Source organism: Schistocerca americana, chromosome 3 (genome assembly GCF_021461395.2).
Source record: "Schistocerca americana isolate TAMUIC-IGC-003095 chromosome 3, iqSchAmer2.1, whole genome shotgun sequence".
Lineage (NCBI taxonomy): Eukaryota > Metazoa > Arthropoda > Insecta > Orthoptera > Acrididae > Schistocerca > Schistocerca americana.
Genome location: NC_060121.1, coordinates 507,879,581 through 507,896,658, shown reverse-complemented (window position 1 = coordinate 507,896,658; position 17,078 = coordinate 507,879,581). Strand labels below are relative to the sequence as shown.

The 17,078-nt window shown below is 43.5% G+C and overlaps 1 protein-coding gene across 2 annotated transcripts in view; it reads right to left on the bottom strand.

Moving 5' to 3' along the window:
* The window catches only part of LOC124605594 (cyclin-dependent kinase 14), a 719,551-nt gene that overhangs the window by 37,934 nt on the left and 664,539 nt on the right, over positions 1-17,078 (bottom strand). For both annotated transcript variants that reach the window (XM_047137382.1, XM_047137383.1), the window contains exon 4: positions 10,220-10,413. In XM_047137382.1, the coding sequence (XP_046993338.1) occupies positions 10,220-10,413 (194 nt within the window). The remainder of the gene's footprint in view (positions 1-10,219; positions 10,414-17,078) is intronic.

Genomic DNA, 17,078 nt, shown 5'->3' with positions numbered 1-17,078 from the left:
TCACTATAGTTTACACTCTGGTGCAGAATCAAATATTCATTGTTTAAAGAACACTAACAATTCTCCATCAAGATTTTTTCTCAAAGGCTCATCAAATTATGTAAACCACAGACTTGTTCATCTACACCTACATGGATACTCAGCAAATCACGTTTAAGTGCCTGGCAGAGGGTTCATCGAACCACTTTCGCAATAATTCTCTATTATTCCTCTTTCGAACAGCGCGCGGAAAAAAACATGCACCTAAGTTTTTCCGTGCGAGTTCTGATTTTCCTTATTTTATTATGATGATCGTTTCTCCCTAAGTAGGTAGGCGTCAACAAAATATTTTCGCATTCCGAGGAGAAAATTAGTGTTAAATTTCGAGAGAAGATCCCGCCGCAACGAGAAACGCCTTTGTTTTAGTGATGTTCATCCCAAATCCTGTAACATGTATGTGACATTCTCTCCCCTATTTCTCGATAGTACAAAACTTGCTGCCCTTCTTTTAACTTTCTGGATGAACTCCGTCAACCCTATCTGGTAAGGATCCCAGATCCGCAACGATATTCTAAACGAGGACGGACAGGCGTAGCGTACGCAGTGTCTTAGATTTGTTGCATCCGCTAAGTATTGTGCCAATAAAACGCAGTCTTTGGTTCACCTTCCCCACAACAATTTCTGTGTTTTTTCCAGTTTAAGTTGTTTGTAATTGTAATTCCTTGATATTTAGTTGAATTTACGGCCTTCAGATTTGGTTGATTAATCGTGTAACCGAAGTTTAACGGATTCCTTTTAGAGCTCATGCGGATAACTTCATTATTCAGGCTCAATTACCAAATTTCACACCATACAGATATCATTTATAATCGTTTTGCAATTTGTTTTGATCTTCTGAGGACTTTACCAGGCGATAAACGACAGCACCATCCGCAAATAACCTAAGACGGCTGCCCAGATTGTCTCCTGAATCGTTTATACAGACATGGAACAGCAGAAGACCTATAACACTACCTTGCAGAACGCCAGAAATGACGTCTGTTTTATTCGGTGACTTTCCGTCAGTCACTACGAACTGTGGCCTCTGACAGGAAATCACGAATCCAGTTGCATAACACGATATTGCCAAGCACGCAATTTTTTTGCAAGGCGCTTGTGAGCTACTGTGTGTAAAGTCTTCCGTAAATCTACAAATACGGAATCAATATGAAAGCCCTTGTCGATAGCACTCAACACTTCGTGCGAGTAAAGAAAAATGGCTCTGAGCACTATGGGACTTAACATCTGAGGTCATCAGTGCCGTAGACTTAGAACTACTTAAACCTAACCAACCCAAGGACATCAAAAACAGCCATGCCAGAGGCAGGAGTCGAACCTGCGACCGTAATAACAGCGCGGTTCCGGAATGAAGCGCCTAGAACCGCTCGGTCACAGAGGCCGACACGAGTAAACAGCTAGTTGCTGTTTCACAAGAACTATGTTTTCTAAATTCGTGTTGACTGCGTGTCAGTGGACCGTTCTCTTCGAGGTAATTCATAATGTTGGAACACAATATAAGAGGGTTGTCCAGAAAGTAATGCACCGCATTTTTTTTCTCAGCTGAAAACAATGCTACGAATGCAAAACGTTACAAAAGTATTATTTGAAGTCCCCTGTGCGAGCATGCGAAGTTTCCGTCACTTCCGACAGATGGCGTAGCTGCAGGACAGTTTCAAAATGGCGTCTGTAGATGATGTACAGGAGATAGGTAAAATAATGTGAACAGTCGTAGTTATGGGATAGTTGTGTTTGACTGTCAACAACGCAGGTAAGGTACGTGTCACGTTGAACTGTGCATTTTCAGTACGGATTGTAGGTTGTTTACGAGCACTGCACACTTCGTATTCAAATTGAGGCCTAAGTCGTCGTATAATGTAAGGCCTAACAGTTCCAAAGAGGGCACATTATGGGGTCCCGATAAGCTGGAGCATTAGTAACCAAGACAGCCAACTTACTGAATGTTTCAAGAGCTACTGTTTCAACACTCATAATAGACCACACAAAACATGTAAAGACATCATCGTGTAAACGCAATAGTGGGCGCAAATCAGAGGTCGTTGTACGCTAACACGAATTTTGTCAAAACAACACAAAACTACGGCGGCTAAAGTGACTGCAGAACTCAGTATGCAACTTCGAGACCTTGTACCTATTGACACTGTCTGCTGAGAACTCCATAAAGCGAATATTCATGGACGAGCTGCTATACCGAAACCATCAGCGACGACAATGAACGCAAAGAAACGTAAAACATTTTGTCAGGAGCATAAATCCTGGACAGCTGATCAGCGGAAACACGTCATATGGTCTGACGAGTCAGCGTTTTCGTTATTTCCAACATAGGACAGGGTTTATGTCTGGAGGACGCCAAAAGAAGTCTACAATCCTGATAGCTTGTTCCCAACTGTTAAGCATGGAGGTGGAAGTGTGAAGGTGCAGGCAGCTATATCATGGCATTCTGCTGGTGCCATCATTACTCTCGAAGGCCGTGTTACAGCCAACGATTAGGTAAACATTTTAGGTGATCAGGTGCACCCTATGATTCAAGTGTTGTACCCAACAATGCCGCCATATTTCAGGACGATAATGCACCCTTTTACACAGCCAGGACAGCACAATCGGGGTATAAGGAGTATGCAACTGAAGTGGAGCTTCTTCCATGGCCAGCACAGTCCCCGGACTAGAACATTATCGAACGCCTGTGGATGGTATTGGAGTGCAGACTCCAGAGTTAGAAGAGATTCTGATCGAAGAGTGACATAACATTCCACTGGGGACTATACAATAATTATATGCCAGTATTCCAAAAAGAATCGCAGCTGTATTACGGACAAATGGGGATCCAGTTCCTTATTAATAAACCATTCCCAAGTAAGTACAGGTATTCACATTGTTTTGTCTATCCCTTGTACGTCACAAGCAATGTGCCGTCATTCAGTTTCTCACTGCAGAGAAAGAAACCGTGGGGAATGTCCATAAACGCTTGTGCAAAGTCTACGGAACACCTGCTGTCGACAGAAGTACAGTTAGTCCTGGGCACGGAGGGTGAGGTCACCAGAAAGCGGTTTTCGGCGGAGCTTCACGATTTGCAACGGTCGGGGAGACCGTCCACGGCTGTAACAACTGACATGTTGCAGCGGGCTGCTGACGTCATTTGCGAGGACAGAAGCATTACGACGCGGCAGTTGGCGCTGCATCTGTCGATCAGCAAAGGAAGTTCAGACAGTGAAGCACTGGCTCCGCCACCAGTACAAGGATTGGTACCGACAGGGCATACACACCCTTGTTTCGCGTTGGAGGAAGGCCATAGAACGGGATGTAGATTATGTGGAAAAAAAGTGAGTGTACATAAAACAACATTCTTTCGTGTGTGTAATTCTCATTAAATTCAATAAGGAATTGTTGAAGAAAAAAATGCGGTGCATTACTTCCTGGGCAACATTCGTATGCTCCAAAATACTGCTGCATATCGACACATTACTTTGATCTGTTTAATCCTGCTCCAGAACTCCAGTTTACCTTTACCGATGCTAGGTGATTTTCGTAGTAGTAGCCCTATCCAGACCACCCCCATCAGAATGCTATAGTGCATGGGCAGACAACTGGCGCATCCCCGGCCCACGATTGGTTAGAGTACGGCCCTGCAGAATTTTGCAATGGAAGATTGTAAAAAGCCGCAAATAAAGAATTTTCATGACATGTAAGTAAATGTAAATATCTGAATATGGGGTGAACATAAAATGAATGTAGTCGCAAAAACACGTGTTTTGCGGCATAATTCGTTGGCATGGTGAGTAGGGAACGGGGTGCCATTCACATCGGTAAGTTATCCTATAAACATTAACGTCACTGACGTCATAGTTTTGACTTGATGCGCTACAAGCGCTGCTTCTGCTTCAAGCGACGAGATGGTCCGCGAGCTTAAGTAAGTATACGTATCAGGCGCATAGATCACCAAAGATTGACATGCCTGCTACAGCAGGACCAAAAGAGAGATGCTCCCCGGACGAGTGTATAGCGATATGGCGCAGAGATCAACAGCATGGACTGTGATGGATTTAATTTAGCAGTGATTATCCATCCTGATTTAGGTGTTTCGCATTTTCGCCGAAACTGCTTTAGATGAACGTTGCAATTGTTTCTTCAAGACTACGGTCGACGTCCTATCTCTGAATAGGAGTAACTTAAATGAACGTATCAAATTCTGACAAAATTTTGAGCTATGGATAATTACTTTTACTTTCTTATCCAACTGGGCCTGTCACTTTTTTTAACTGCTTCGGCGACGCTAATTTCTTTCTGTGTTTCCTCTGTTCGCTAGAGGCTGTTAAAGAATTGACGATAAATCTGAACTTACAGGTATCAAGATATCGCACAACGCATCCATATAAAGAAAAGATTTGAGAGAAGGCACATTTAATAACGTTCAAAAAAAAATTTAAGCGTGTGACAACCTTTTCTGAAAGCATATGTCTCTAGTGTAGCTTTATGCGGAATTGGCAGGTGTACGATAAACTGTTCAGACGAAGAGAATAAAAGATTTTCAAATGTAACGCTACGGAGCATTGCTGAAGATTATGTAGGTAAATCGAGTAATTAATGAGGGGCTAAACTGAACTGAAGGAAAAGGACGAATTTATGGTGCAACTGACCAAAAATGGATAGTTTCGTAAGACGCATCCCGAACATCAAGGAAGGGTTCACTTGGTTATACATTGAAATGGGGATCGGGATAAAATTAGGGAGAGATACTGTAGGTTGACTACTGTAAGTCTGGAGTGAAAGAAGCCTGCAATAGTCACGCAGACATGGAAGTTGCGTAGGAGAGGTGCATCAACCGAGCCTCCTGCTTGGAGGGCGCAACAACAACAAATTTTTCCACAATGAAATTTTCATTCTGCAGCGGCGTGTACGCTGATGTGGACTTCCTGGCAGATTAAAACTGTGTGCCGGATCGAGACTCGAACTCGGGAACTTTGCCTCTCGCGGGCAAGTGCTCTACCATCTGAGGTACCCAAGCACGGCTCACAACCCGTCCCCACAGCTCCAATTCTGCCAGTACCTCGTCTCCTACCTTCCTACCTACCAGCGCACACTCCGCTGCAGAGTGAAAATCTCATTCTGGAAACATTCCCCAGACTGTGGCAAAGCCATGTCTCCGCAATATCTTTTCTTCCAGGAGGACTAGTTCTGCAGGGTTTGCAGGAGAGCTTCTGTGAAGTTTGGAAGGTGGGAGAGGAGGGGCAGCAGTTGCAAGGGCAACCGTCTGAATGATTGACTGATCTGGCCTTGTAACATTAACCAGAGCCCAAGTACGGTAAAATTTATGGTGATCCTCGTGTTCGACTGTGATGGTGTTATCCTAGCGCATTACGTTCCTCCACGGCAGACCGTCAATGCACAGTATGACTGTTTGTTTTTGGAGCATCACCTGCGACCAGCTTTCCGAAAGAAGCGGCGACACTTTCTGCACAACCCACCCACCATTTTGCATAATAATGTGCGGGCGCGACTGAGACGTACTGTACCATCCGCTACACTACCGGGACTTAAGTCCTTGTGACTTTGATTTGATTCCGAAGATGAAAGAACCACTTCGTTGCATTCACTTCACAACTGTTCCAGAGATTCGACAGGCAGTAGACCGCTCTATTCGCACCATCAACAGGACAGGCTCTGCTAGCTAACGGTATAATACGCCTTCCACATAGCTGCCAACGGGTTCTACACAACGCTGGTGACTACCTTGAAGGACAGTAACAGGTGCAAACATGTAACTCTCTTGTATTGGTTGTGAATAAATAGTTGCCACTATTTAAGTTCCAACTCTCGTAGTAGTAGTAGTAGTAGTAGTAGTAGTAGTAGTAGTAGAGGTAGCAGCAGCAGCAGCAGCATTAACGAGTGCCTGGGCATGGTGGCAGTACCGTTTTGTCTGCGTTGGAGGAACGGGGAGTATACTACAGTATACTCTCAAATGCTCCTAGTCCTACGCCCACGCTCTGCATAGCACAACGAACTTAACACCGGCTCGTTCGAGAACATTTCTCGGACACTATCACTATTAACGTAACTGAAGCACTCGTTATTTTGATTCTTAAGCCTCATCTTTCCGCGAAAATCGTTTTGAAGCCCTTCTCATTCGCACAGAATAAATCAAAGAATAAATCAACCCCGGAAAGCGTACGAGATAAACTTACATATCATCGATTAAAACAGCAACAGTTTTCGAAGTAGTGAGATAGTCATGCGTGTACGGTGTTAGACTGACATTTTTGGTGGGATCTATGGTTCGGAACAAACTGTGTAGTCCACTTCCGCCGGAGGTTCGAGTCTTCCCTCGGATATGGGTGTCTTTGTTGTTCTTGGCATAAGTTAGTTTAAGTAGTGTGTAAGTCTAGGGACCTATGCAGTTTGGTCCCTTAGCAATTCACACACATTTGAACATCTGAAACTGTGTAGTAATTTTTGTGGGTATTAAAATGTGTTGGTGTATACGACAAAGTACGGGAGAAAACCGCTGAATGTAGGTTGTAGAACATTGGTTTACGGCTGAAAAATTACCGGAACTACAGGGTCTGCAGAACGTTAGTGACAAAGTTTCCCCTTAAATTATTGAAAATTAAATGCCTCTGTGGCAAGGCGTCCATAAAATGTTCACAGCGCAAAATGCCACCTACGTCTCAATGACGGCTATCACACTAAAATTATAAATCTCGTCATAAAATTTGTTTGAAATCTTATATGAAATTAATTTTAAGTTTTCTCTTTATCATTATTTTGTAACCGAAGTAATGAATTCGCTTATCAGCTGTTAACAAAAGTGAGATTAGAGCAATAATAAAAAAAGAAAACGAGAACAAAATTCGCTTTGGATTGGGATCATAACCAACGCATCTCAGCGTACTATGCTGGCGTCTTATACTAGCCTATTGAGCTCTCTGGAAAATCGAGGCCATTGTTAATGGGTGGTAAGTACATCTCGCCTGCTTTCTATGGACTAAATGTCCTGAAAGAAAGCTCACCAGGTAGGACGGCTTTAGGGCGAGATAAATGACATCTTAAACCACACCATCGTTCAATCCGTTACACGATACCTATCCGCGACCCCACGCCATTATTCTTGTCGAGTTCATTTGCTATTCGGATAAGTCCAGCTCTGTGCAACAAAAGCCCAAAGTTCTCGTAGAATTTGCATTTTCTTGTATTGTTCACTATATCGCAAAGACTGCTGTATAACGACCCATGTGTCCATATTATCAATGATACAGTGTGCACTCTGCTTTTTTCTTTGGGAGGAATATTTGTTGTATGTTATACTAACCCCAACATTGTCTTCCTGCTGTAATTTTCGCACCATCGACTTACCCGGTTTTAATACTTTTCTCGCACGTTCCATATGCACTTTCCCTGCCTTCGCCTCCTCACCACTAGGAAATATAATTTTGTTACTCGCAATCCGCCGCGGCTGCCCGCAATGGCATTTTCCGCGATCTCGTTCGTTCTTTTACATTCAGTGACATCACACACTACTTTAAACTGGAGCGTGTCTGATCTATCTTCAGTTAGCTTTGCCTCACAGTAGGTACAGGGTATACATAAAGTCTTACTCTCATTTAAAAAATCATGACTTGGAAACCATTACAGGTAGAGAAATGGTTTTTTTGAAACGTATAGCAGCTCAATTTTTTTTCTTTCCTCCTCTGTTGCAGTTTTGACTGAGTGCATCAAAATTGGGACACACCTAGAGAAAACGCAATGTGTCATCTGGTATGTAGAATCCAAATCTGTGACAACTATCATGGAGAATTATAGGTGTCAGTATAGGAGTGGACAACTGGTGTAAATAAGCATAATGAGGCAGTTCAAAATCTTCAAAGAGGCACGCAGTGTCAAAAATCTTTCCTGGAAGTCTACGTCTCAAAGCACATGTTAGAGTGCAAGCTACATTTCTACGCTGCCCCCAGTAGTCAAATCGCCGTGCATCACACGAATAGCAGGAACGAAGGTGTACCGTTCATAAACTGTCACATAAGCCTAAGATGTGCAAATAGTCCAAACTCTGCACCGAACGATCGTTCTCTGTGCTGTACATTCTCATATTCCATGCTGGCCTCCATAGATACTGATAACAGCTACCCGAAAAAGTGCATGCTTTCAAATGACGTTACATTAGGATTGGGGGCTCCGTGAAACCAAACAACTCGCCTTAACACATATGTGATATCCCAGAAGACGATACGGCCATAGGTCTATTGTTCGCAGAGAAAACTACAACGCCGAAATGTTTACCTGTGCTTGCTGGAATAGTTTCTGCTATCACACATCGAAGAGCTACAGCCGTTCATCTTTTTCCAGAATTGGAACTTGAACGTGCGGGTTCTGCTGAATGACATTTGCTGAGGGGTGGCTGAGTTGTGACGGTACCATCGCATGGCCCCGTGCTCTCCCCGACGTAACGCCATTAGACTCTTTTTGTGAGGTTCCTGTGGCGTTGTCGATAGGCGTAGCGCTAGCTATCGACACCACAAAGACACACCTCGCTATCGGATCATCGCGGGCCACACCAATGAGACGAAAGTAGCAAGACACACCCACTGAAGTTTTCCGTGCTACCGTAGGCGGCCTGTCTTGAAACAGACCCACACACGGACACGAAGTCCTAGCCCGACTACGCTCCAGTCGACGCCTAGTCCACAGCAAGCAGCGGAAAGAGTACAGTGTTCGGCAGAACAGAGTTAGACTCTTAAGTTAATCTGCCAGCCCTTGCACATGGTTGTGAACTCTGAACAGTACTTCGAGTTTTATTACCAACGACAGCGCATTTAAGCACAAGTGTTGGATTAGTTCTGTCTTTGTACGTATATGTATCTACACTCTGACCCATTGTCACATCAAAGAAGAAGTTGTGTAACAGAAGATAGTTGGTGATTTTGATTAAGTATATTTCAATTCTTACACTTTACGAGTGTTTGCGTGCAATAATCATGTCATTTATCACCTATTTAGAACCCAATTTGTTTCTTACTATCCGTCTCAACAGTTACGTCAAGGATCATATACACAGGACACCAGTGAATGACACTGCTACCCTTTGTGTACAGATCGAGGAAGCAATCAGGTCTGTTAATACCGCAATGCTTACTCGTACACGGACAGAACACTAATATCGCCTTGATATTGTACGAGTGACGAGTAGTGAAAACACCGAAATTATGGCATAACAGAAAAATATTTTCAGAGCTTCTAAACGTTTCCGAACAAACCACGAAGCTATGTGTCTAATATTTCCCAAGTTATGATTTTTACAAATGATAGGGGTACAGCCAAGGACCTGGAAGAGCAGCTGAGCGGAATGGACAGTGTCTTGAAAGGAGGATATAAGATGAACATCAACAAAAGCAAAACGAGGATAATGAAATGTAGTCGAATTAAGTCGGGTGATGCTGAGGGAATTAGATTAGGAAATGAGACACTGAAAGTGGTAAAGGAGTTTTGCTATTTGGGGAGCAAAATAACTCATGATGGTCGGAGTAGAGACGATATAAAATTTTGACTGGCAATGGCAAGGAAAGGAAAGGAAAGCGTTTCTGAAGAGAAATTTGTTAACATCGAGTATAGATTTAAGTGTCAGGAAGTCGATTCTGCAAGTATTTGTATGGAGTGTAGCCACGTATGGACGTGAAACGTGGACGTGGACGTGAAACGTGGACGATAAATAGTTTGGACAAGAAGGCAATGAAGCTTTCGAAATGTGGTGCTACAGAAGAATGCTGAAGATTAGATGGGTAGATCACATAACTAATAATGAAGAGGTATTGAATAGAATTGGGGAGAAGAGGAGTTTGTGGCATAACTTGACTAGAAGAAGGGATCTGTTGGTAGGACACGTTCTGAGGCATCAAGGGATCACCAACTTAGTATTGCAGGGCAGCGTGGAGGGTAAAAAATAGTAGAGGGAGACTACGAGATGAACACACTAAACAGATTCAGAAGGCTCTAGGCTGCAGTAGGTCCTGGGAGATGAAGCTTGCACAGGATAGGGTAGCATGGAGAGCTGCATCAAACCGGTCTCTGGACTGAAGACCACAGCAGCAGCACCAGCATGGCTACTTTAAGGATATCATGTATTTCCTCATTACGAGATTTCTGTGAAGTTCAAACTAGAGAAGAGTGTGGCCGAGCAAGCAGCGTGGCAGCTCACCCCGAAGGCGGAGTAGCGTTTGGTGCGGCGCTGGCCCTCCTTGTTGAGGAAGACCTCGGACTTGGGCCGCGGCGGCTTCTTGGGCCGCAGGATGACTCTCGCCTCCTCGCGGATGTCCTCGTCCAGGAGCTTGGAGTCGCTCGACACGGACAGCTGCCGCGTCACTCGGTCGCGGTCGCCCAGGCCATCCCAGTCTGCAAAACAACAACGCCGCCATTATGGGTCCGCACACACTGCAAGGTCAGAGCTCAAAAAAATTACAACGGGCAGCGCGCAGAGTAAACTGGCAGGGGGACCATCAAACCTGTCACTCAGATTGATGAGTCTTTGGTATTATGTAGATGGTTCTGTCCCGACTACCTGACTAAGTGGCTTTTCGTGCGACGGCACCTGGTTTCAGAAAAGATTTTATACGTACCTCCTACATGTGTAACGTTAATCACGATTCAACCGAGGAAGTGCAGCGCAGGACAGCACAGCACTTAGGGTTCACGGCTGTCAAACAGGCGATACGGCTTCAAATCCTGCCCTGTGTACATTTTTTTTTCATTGTCATAGCACGGTATATTAAACAGAATGACACGCAAAATTATTAAAAATATTCATTTTTGTCATAGTAATTTCATTAATAAATGGTCATTACAGCACACTTTCTTCAAATTTGTATTCCGTTGGTAGTGCATAGCTAAAATCTAAATACGTGGACAACATTCGCTTCCTGAGTTTCCTGGACGTGATCTCACGTCTTATGTCCCCTCTCCGTCACAGGCCGGTACGGAGAATTGCCAGGTCCCATAAACCGCCAGCTGGCATTTATCGCCAGCGTCAGGTGTTCCCAAACGCATCGTCAGAACAGTGTCAGTGGTAAGAATACAGCGAAATGGAATAAGCAAGCGTTACAAGGACAGCCCGAAGAAGATCCACCTGAAGTAGGGGAATGTGATGAAAAATCTAAGGGCTAATTCACTAACTCCAACAGATACATTTAAAGATTGCTTCAGGATTTGAATGACTATACTATTTAATGATAATCTGTACGATGAATTGAAAAATACAATTACTTCGACTGTTCAGCAGAATTTAAACCTATACCGCCAGCGTGGTAGCCACGTACCTTAACTGCAGCGCAACAATGGCTTGGTAGATACATATTTAACGTTACAGATACAGCAGATTCGGATAAACCTTCAACATCGATACCGTCGGAAACGAAACGTCGCATGAAAAGCCGCTAGCCAAGTACCCACGACATGTCCCTCTACAACACACCCACGGTTCACTTGAATCCGTGACTAACAAGTCTAGTTGTCTCCCTGTAAGCCCAATTCCTTCACTGTTTTCCTCGAGCCTCGACTCAATCCAATGGCATCATAGCTGATTTCGATTTAATAGAAAGTCGTAAGCGGTTATGATATCAATTCTGGCCCACAGTTGGAGAAACAATAGAATTTTCTTTACTAGACGTCAAATGTGTTTCCCTTAGGCTGTGAGACTAATGTAAACTTAGTGTCTGTCATAGCTTCATGAACGTTAGGCTTAAGCCATCTTCACATGCGATGTAAAATTTTATATGGACGCGGAAGCTGTACGAGTTTTGTGACCTCAGTTCGTATTTTACATTGAGGAAGCATTGCTACGTGTGAAACACGAGATAAGTTCTGCTAATTTTGGCAATGTGCAACTGAAAGTTTAACCAATAAAAGGCAAGAATGCTCTACGGCACAATCAGAACCTGGTAGGCGCAACATTGGATTTCAATGTTTAAGTTGAAACCCATATCTGATTGGTTTTAAAAGCAACAGCACATTGATGATCTCCCGAAAATGCGTTGTTATTGGTATGATTTGTTGTAATAAAAATCACTGGAAAAATCGTATTGGTGGTTAAAGAATTTACGTTTTTATTATTTTCGTATTATAACTTGCGTGTTAGGAAAGAATGCCTCTTCAAGGCAACGGCACAGTGAAAAGTCATCATTTGTTCTTAGTAAGGCTTGCTATAATTAAATTTCAGTTTATACCATATCGGACATTAAAAGCCTTCAGGAGATCGTAAGGTGAAAGAAATGGTTGTACGCTACCCACTTTCAGCATAGTGTAGTGGTTAGCGGTGCGGAGTTAACAAGTAATGGGTATCTTTCCACGTCCTACAACATCCGAAATCTTTTTTGTTCACCTTCGCGGTTCCTTAAAGATTCTGGTACTTTCTTATTAAATTAGTGGAAATATATTTTGTAATACTGTATGTAAAATAAACTTTTAAAAATATAGTTGCAAGTGTGCGAATAAATGATTAACTCGTTCCACATCAATTCGATAAAAGAATCATTCAGATGATTCATGGAACATGTAAGTAACTAACAACTACCTATCTAGCTAAACTAATGTAAGAAATCACACACACACACACACACACACACACACACACACACAAAAGAGAGAGAGAGAGAGAGAGAGAGAGAGAGAGAGAGAGAGAGAGAGAGAGAAACGCGTTGGCGTACGTTGTCACCGCACCATACGCCAACGACTGGGCACGCGTTGTCGTACGTTGTCACCGCACCATACGCCAACGACTGGGCACAGATTCCAAACTTTTCTCAGCGTCAGAAGAAGACAGGATGCGTAATGTTCTGGCGTAACCACAAGCGCTGGAACGAAGACGAAGAACGCAGAACCAGAGAAGAGCACTTGCCCGCGAAAGGCAAAGGTCCCGAGTTCGAATCTCGGTCCGGCACACAGTTTTAATCTGCCAGGAAGTTTCATATCAGCGCACACTCCGCTGCAGAGTGGAAATCTCATTCAAGAATATAACTGTTTGCATGTCGCCCATCGTTTGCGACTATTCCTTGTAAATCTCCAAGCAAAGTATTGTTAATCTACTTTACAGAAATAAAACTACTAATGTTATTTGCTTGAATTATTGTATAGCATTCCGAGAACGCAGCATCCCTTAGGCATCCTGTAAGAGACGAGTGAGCAAGACCCAACATGTAAGACATTTTTAACATAATCAGGGAGCTGCAGATTCTTCAGAGTCTTCATTCAAGTTTAAAGTAATTACCTATACCACGAAATATAGCCCCAAATAGAAGACAATTTTAAAGGATAATGCCACCTGATTAGACTAATGATAGGGCGAGCAAGCTTAAGCAAAAAGCGCAAAAATTAGGGGAGTGGGGGGGCGGCGGGGGAATGATTTAGTTCTAACACATTTCTGAACACTGAATACGTATGGTAGACGTTGAGCTCCTAGTTTCACTGCCTGAAAGCGTAGCGAATAACACCGAAACTGATGCTGTTAATTTCGAAAACGTGCCCTAATATCCATCGCCCATTAGTGCTTAACAACCTGCAAATCTCTGCTGTTTGACCAGTATTAGGAAGTGCAAGTAGTTCGCCTCTCCCGCTGAAGGTAACGGGAGAAACTGCATCAGTGTCAAAATTTCCCTTACAGTCTGGAAAGCACTTGCAGAAGAAAAGTTCAAAGAGAACACGCTAGTGAAATGTGTCCCTTACATACTAGGTTCTATGATTATGTGAGCTGGTTTCAGGTGATTCAGGGAAAAGGGCGACGCAAATAAACGGATGTGTGTATGCTGACTGTATTGACAGAGTCTGTAAACTGCGTAAGGAATCAAATACACGATTAAGCCCTGGCGGCTGTGCTCAAACGCTGACGCAAACATTTTAGATGGTTTCTGTATAGTATTTATAAACTCTTTAATAAAATCGACGGGAATAAACGTTACGTAATTTGACAAACTGCGTGCAACTCACCTGAAACTTAGGATGCCTGTCACTGGAATATATTTCGGATCACACGGGCTATAGGAGTGCTAAAGGAGCTTTTACACCTGTGCGACTTACGCGTAGCCGCCGTGCGACAATGGCTAGCCCCACACGCAAGAAGAAGCAGAAGTGTAGGTTGCATGCCTCTTACTCAACATGTGCGTGTGAGTGATTCCATTCACTCCTGTGTCCATACTGGGCGCCTCTTCCGTGTGGGGCAAGGTGGAGCCGCACGGCGACTAGTCGCGAAGCGCACCACAAGTCCAACAAAGCCCTGTATTTGCCACCCCAAGCTACCAGATATAAAGCAGCGCCAACCATTTTATCAAAACCCGATAATCCTGTAAAGTTCATTTAAAACGGAACTAAATGCAATGTGAGTGGCAATATGCGTCTCCCCATATTTCATACACGTGTACTGCTAAAAGGCTTCCGTCTTGTGCACTAGGCAAAGGTCTAAAAAAAACTGCCTGGTATGTTGTCCTGTGACGGCAACGAGCGTTGTCAGCACGCCTGCCCCTCCGAAAGTTTACCAGTCAAGAAGCAAGCTGCGGGCCGGAACTAACTGCAGTACCGCCTAGCATTCGTATTGGCTGAATTTGGTTCGAATACCTTAGCGTCTTAGAAGGGGTCACTGCATTCTCGCATTAGCAAAAATGCATTGCTCCCACGTTTCGCAGTGGAGACGTTGATCGACGGCCTGACCTAGTAAGTTGCGAACACAATGCGTATTGCTTTATCAGGAAGAATACAAAGGCACTCAATTATGTGGCCATCTTTCATCTTGTTCTTCCTCATTTGGACGGGGCCGTGAAGCTGGGCGAGCTCTTTAATTTCATTCCTGAAGAATAGGCTTTAACAGCACCTCGATATCGTAGAAGACAATATTTACTTACTTTGTTATAAACTGATAATCGGTGGTTTCAGACAACAATCAGTTAACGATAGTAAAACATTTTAAAACTACGAGTAATCGATTTTTAGCAAACATTATGATGGTAACTATTACTCTCTTTGCTGTTAATCATATTTTAACATTTGGTTCACTTTATTCCTAGCCTCACACGTTGCATGAAAAGCTTCCTTACTGGTCGTGTCTGCCGAGGTGCAAGACATGGCGTTACTCGCCCCAAGACTTGCCGACGTCACAGACAGTTCTTACAATGAAGTCATGTCAGCATGCCGATGCACCACTGCTAAGAACATCGATGCACTAAACAGTTCTACGTACGGGGGAATTAGTGTACGCCGCAGATCTACCACACCACACGCTCGAAACCAGAATTTCAAGACGCAACATATTCGTAAAGGAGCACCACTGGGACCTCTGGCTGAACGAATTATGGCCTTTGAGTCGACTCGCGGAAAATTGCATCCGTAGAGGGAGCGGCTAGTCGCCTTGAAATATTGGCTCCTGAGTTATGGCCGCAAGGAAAGGCGGGCGCAGTGGGATCGCGAGCTTTTTAATCGCTGCTCACGACGGGCAAGTGAACTGAAAAACGAGCTGTCCGATTACACCCTCAAGGTGGTCCCAGGAAGCAACGTGTTGGCTTGAGCTATGCCGAGAAAGTGCTTCAAAATTTATGGCGCTATCGAGTTACGTGCAAGGTGGCGGCCCAGTGAATGTGGATGCAAGAAAGAAAACATAAATCGTGGTCCGTGTGCCGCGCTGCCATGATATATTTATGTAACACTCGACATGAACTATGCTAGTATAAATACCACAATCGCTCGTGTAACACTCAGCTGTATTGTCCCGTTCTCTCTTACGTCATTTACTCATTTTATTAGAGGAAGAACTCCAAAATGACGTATGTAGGCCGACAGTGTCAAAATGAGGAAGTTTTAAGCAAGGACATGATAACGCCTGTGTGCACGTTTCTGTTCTTCCAGAGGTTGCAACTAACGAACCATCCGTCGAGGAACAATGCTAATACTGTTCTTTCGGATCCATTCCATTTTCTTTGTACCTAGTTACTTTCCCTATTAATGCATAAGATATAGATCCTCAAAATCATGTTTCGATCGGGGTCCTCAGTAAAAAGTATTTTCATACAGTACTTACCGGCCAGGTGAAAAGCGTCGAGTATAACACATTTCTGTAACATCACTCGTACCATAACGATATGAAGTCAACCCTGAGAGTACAATGGCAGTCTGCGCAGAAGCGCGTGCATATTTGGCGAATGAGAATGCGTACGAAACGGAGTGTAATATTGGCTGCAGAACTTAATTTACACACCGCTATGTGGAGACATTTGGATGCACGGCTAATTTTCTCTCTCTCTCTCTCTCTCTCTCTCTCTCTCTCTCTCTCTCTCTCTCTCTCTCTCTCTCTCTCTCATCTTCAAAAAACTGTAGCGTGCCCTCCAATAGTGAGTTCAAATTCTTCCTCACACATTGGTTTATCGTGAGGTTCTTATTACTTCTAAGAGTTGTTATAGTCTTTAGTACGGCGTGACTGTCTTCTTCCATCCTATTTTTTTTTTTCACTGAACTCTTGACAGTTGCCCCGTCTTAGAAAATTTTCGGTTTCGTAGTTTCATTATTAGACTCTGTTCATAATATTCATAGAGTTATAAGTGAGATATGTGTAAACGAATTAGTTATCAAGGGTTTCCATTTGTTCCGTGCAATGTGACGGGCCAAGTTTCACCAAGGTGTCAGATACCGTTCGCGATAATGTCTATTACGTAAAATTTTAAGAGGAAATTCAAAATACAGCGCGGTTTTCAATTAAATGCAGTATATTTGTAATGTCATCCATTTTAAGGACCTGTGTAGCGATTGCTAAGGTAATCGTTGTAAATATTTTAACAAACAACTAGCAACATTATCGACTGCAGCACATTTCGGAAGACAAGCCCCATCTGTCAGACCCGTAAATGCGTTTACTAAGTACTGGTGCACGAAGAGGTAGCTGTTATGACCGGTGTTTACCGCCTTACGGCAGCAACACTGGAGGATGTGCGGTAACACAGAAGTGGAGCAGAGAATCCAGTGTTGTCATTTTTAAAGAGGAGGACTTCATGCCCGAATAATTTAATTTCTTTTAGTATATTGATCTTGAG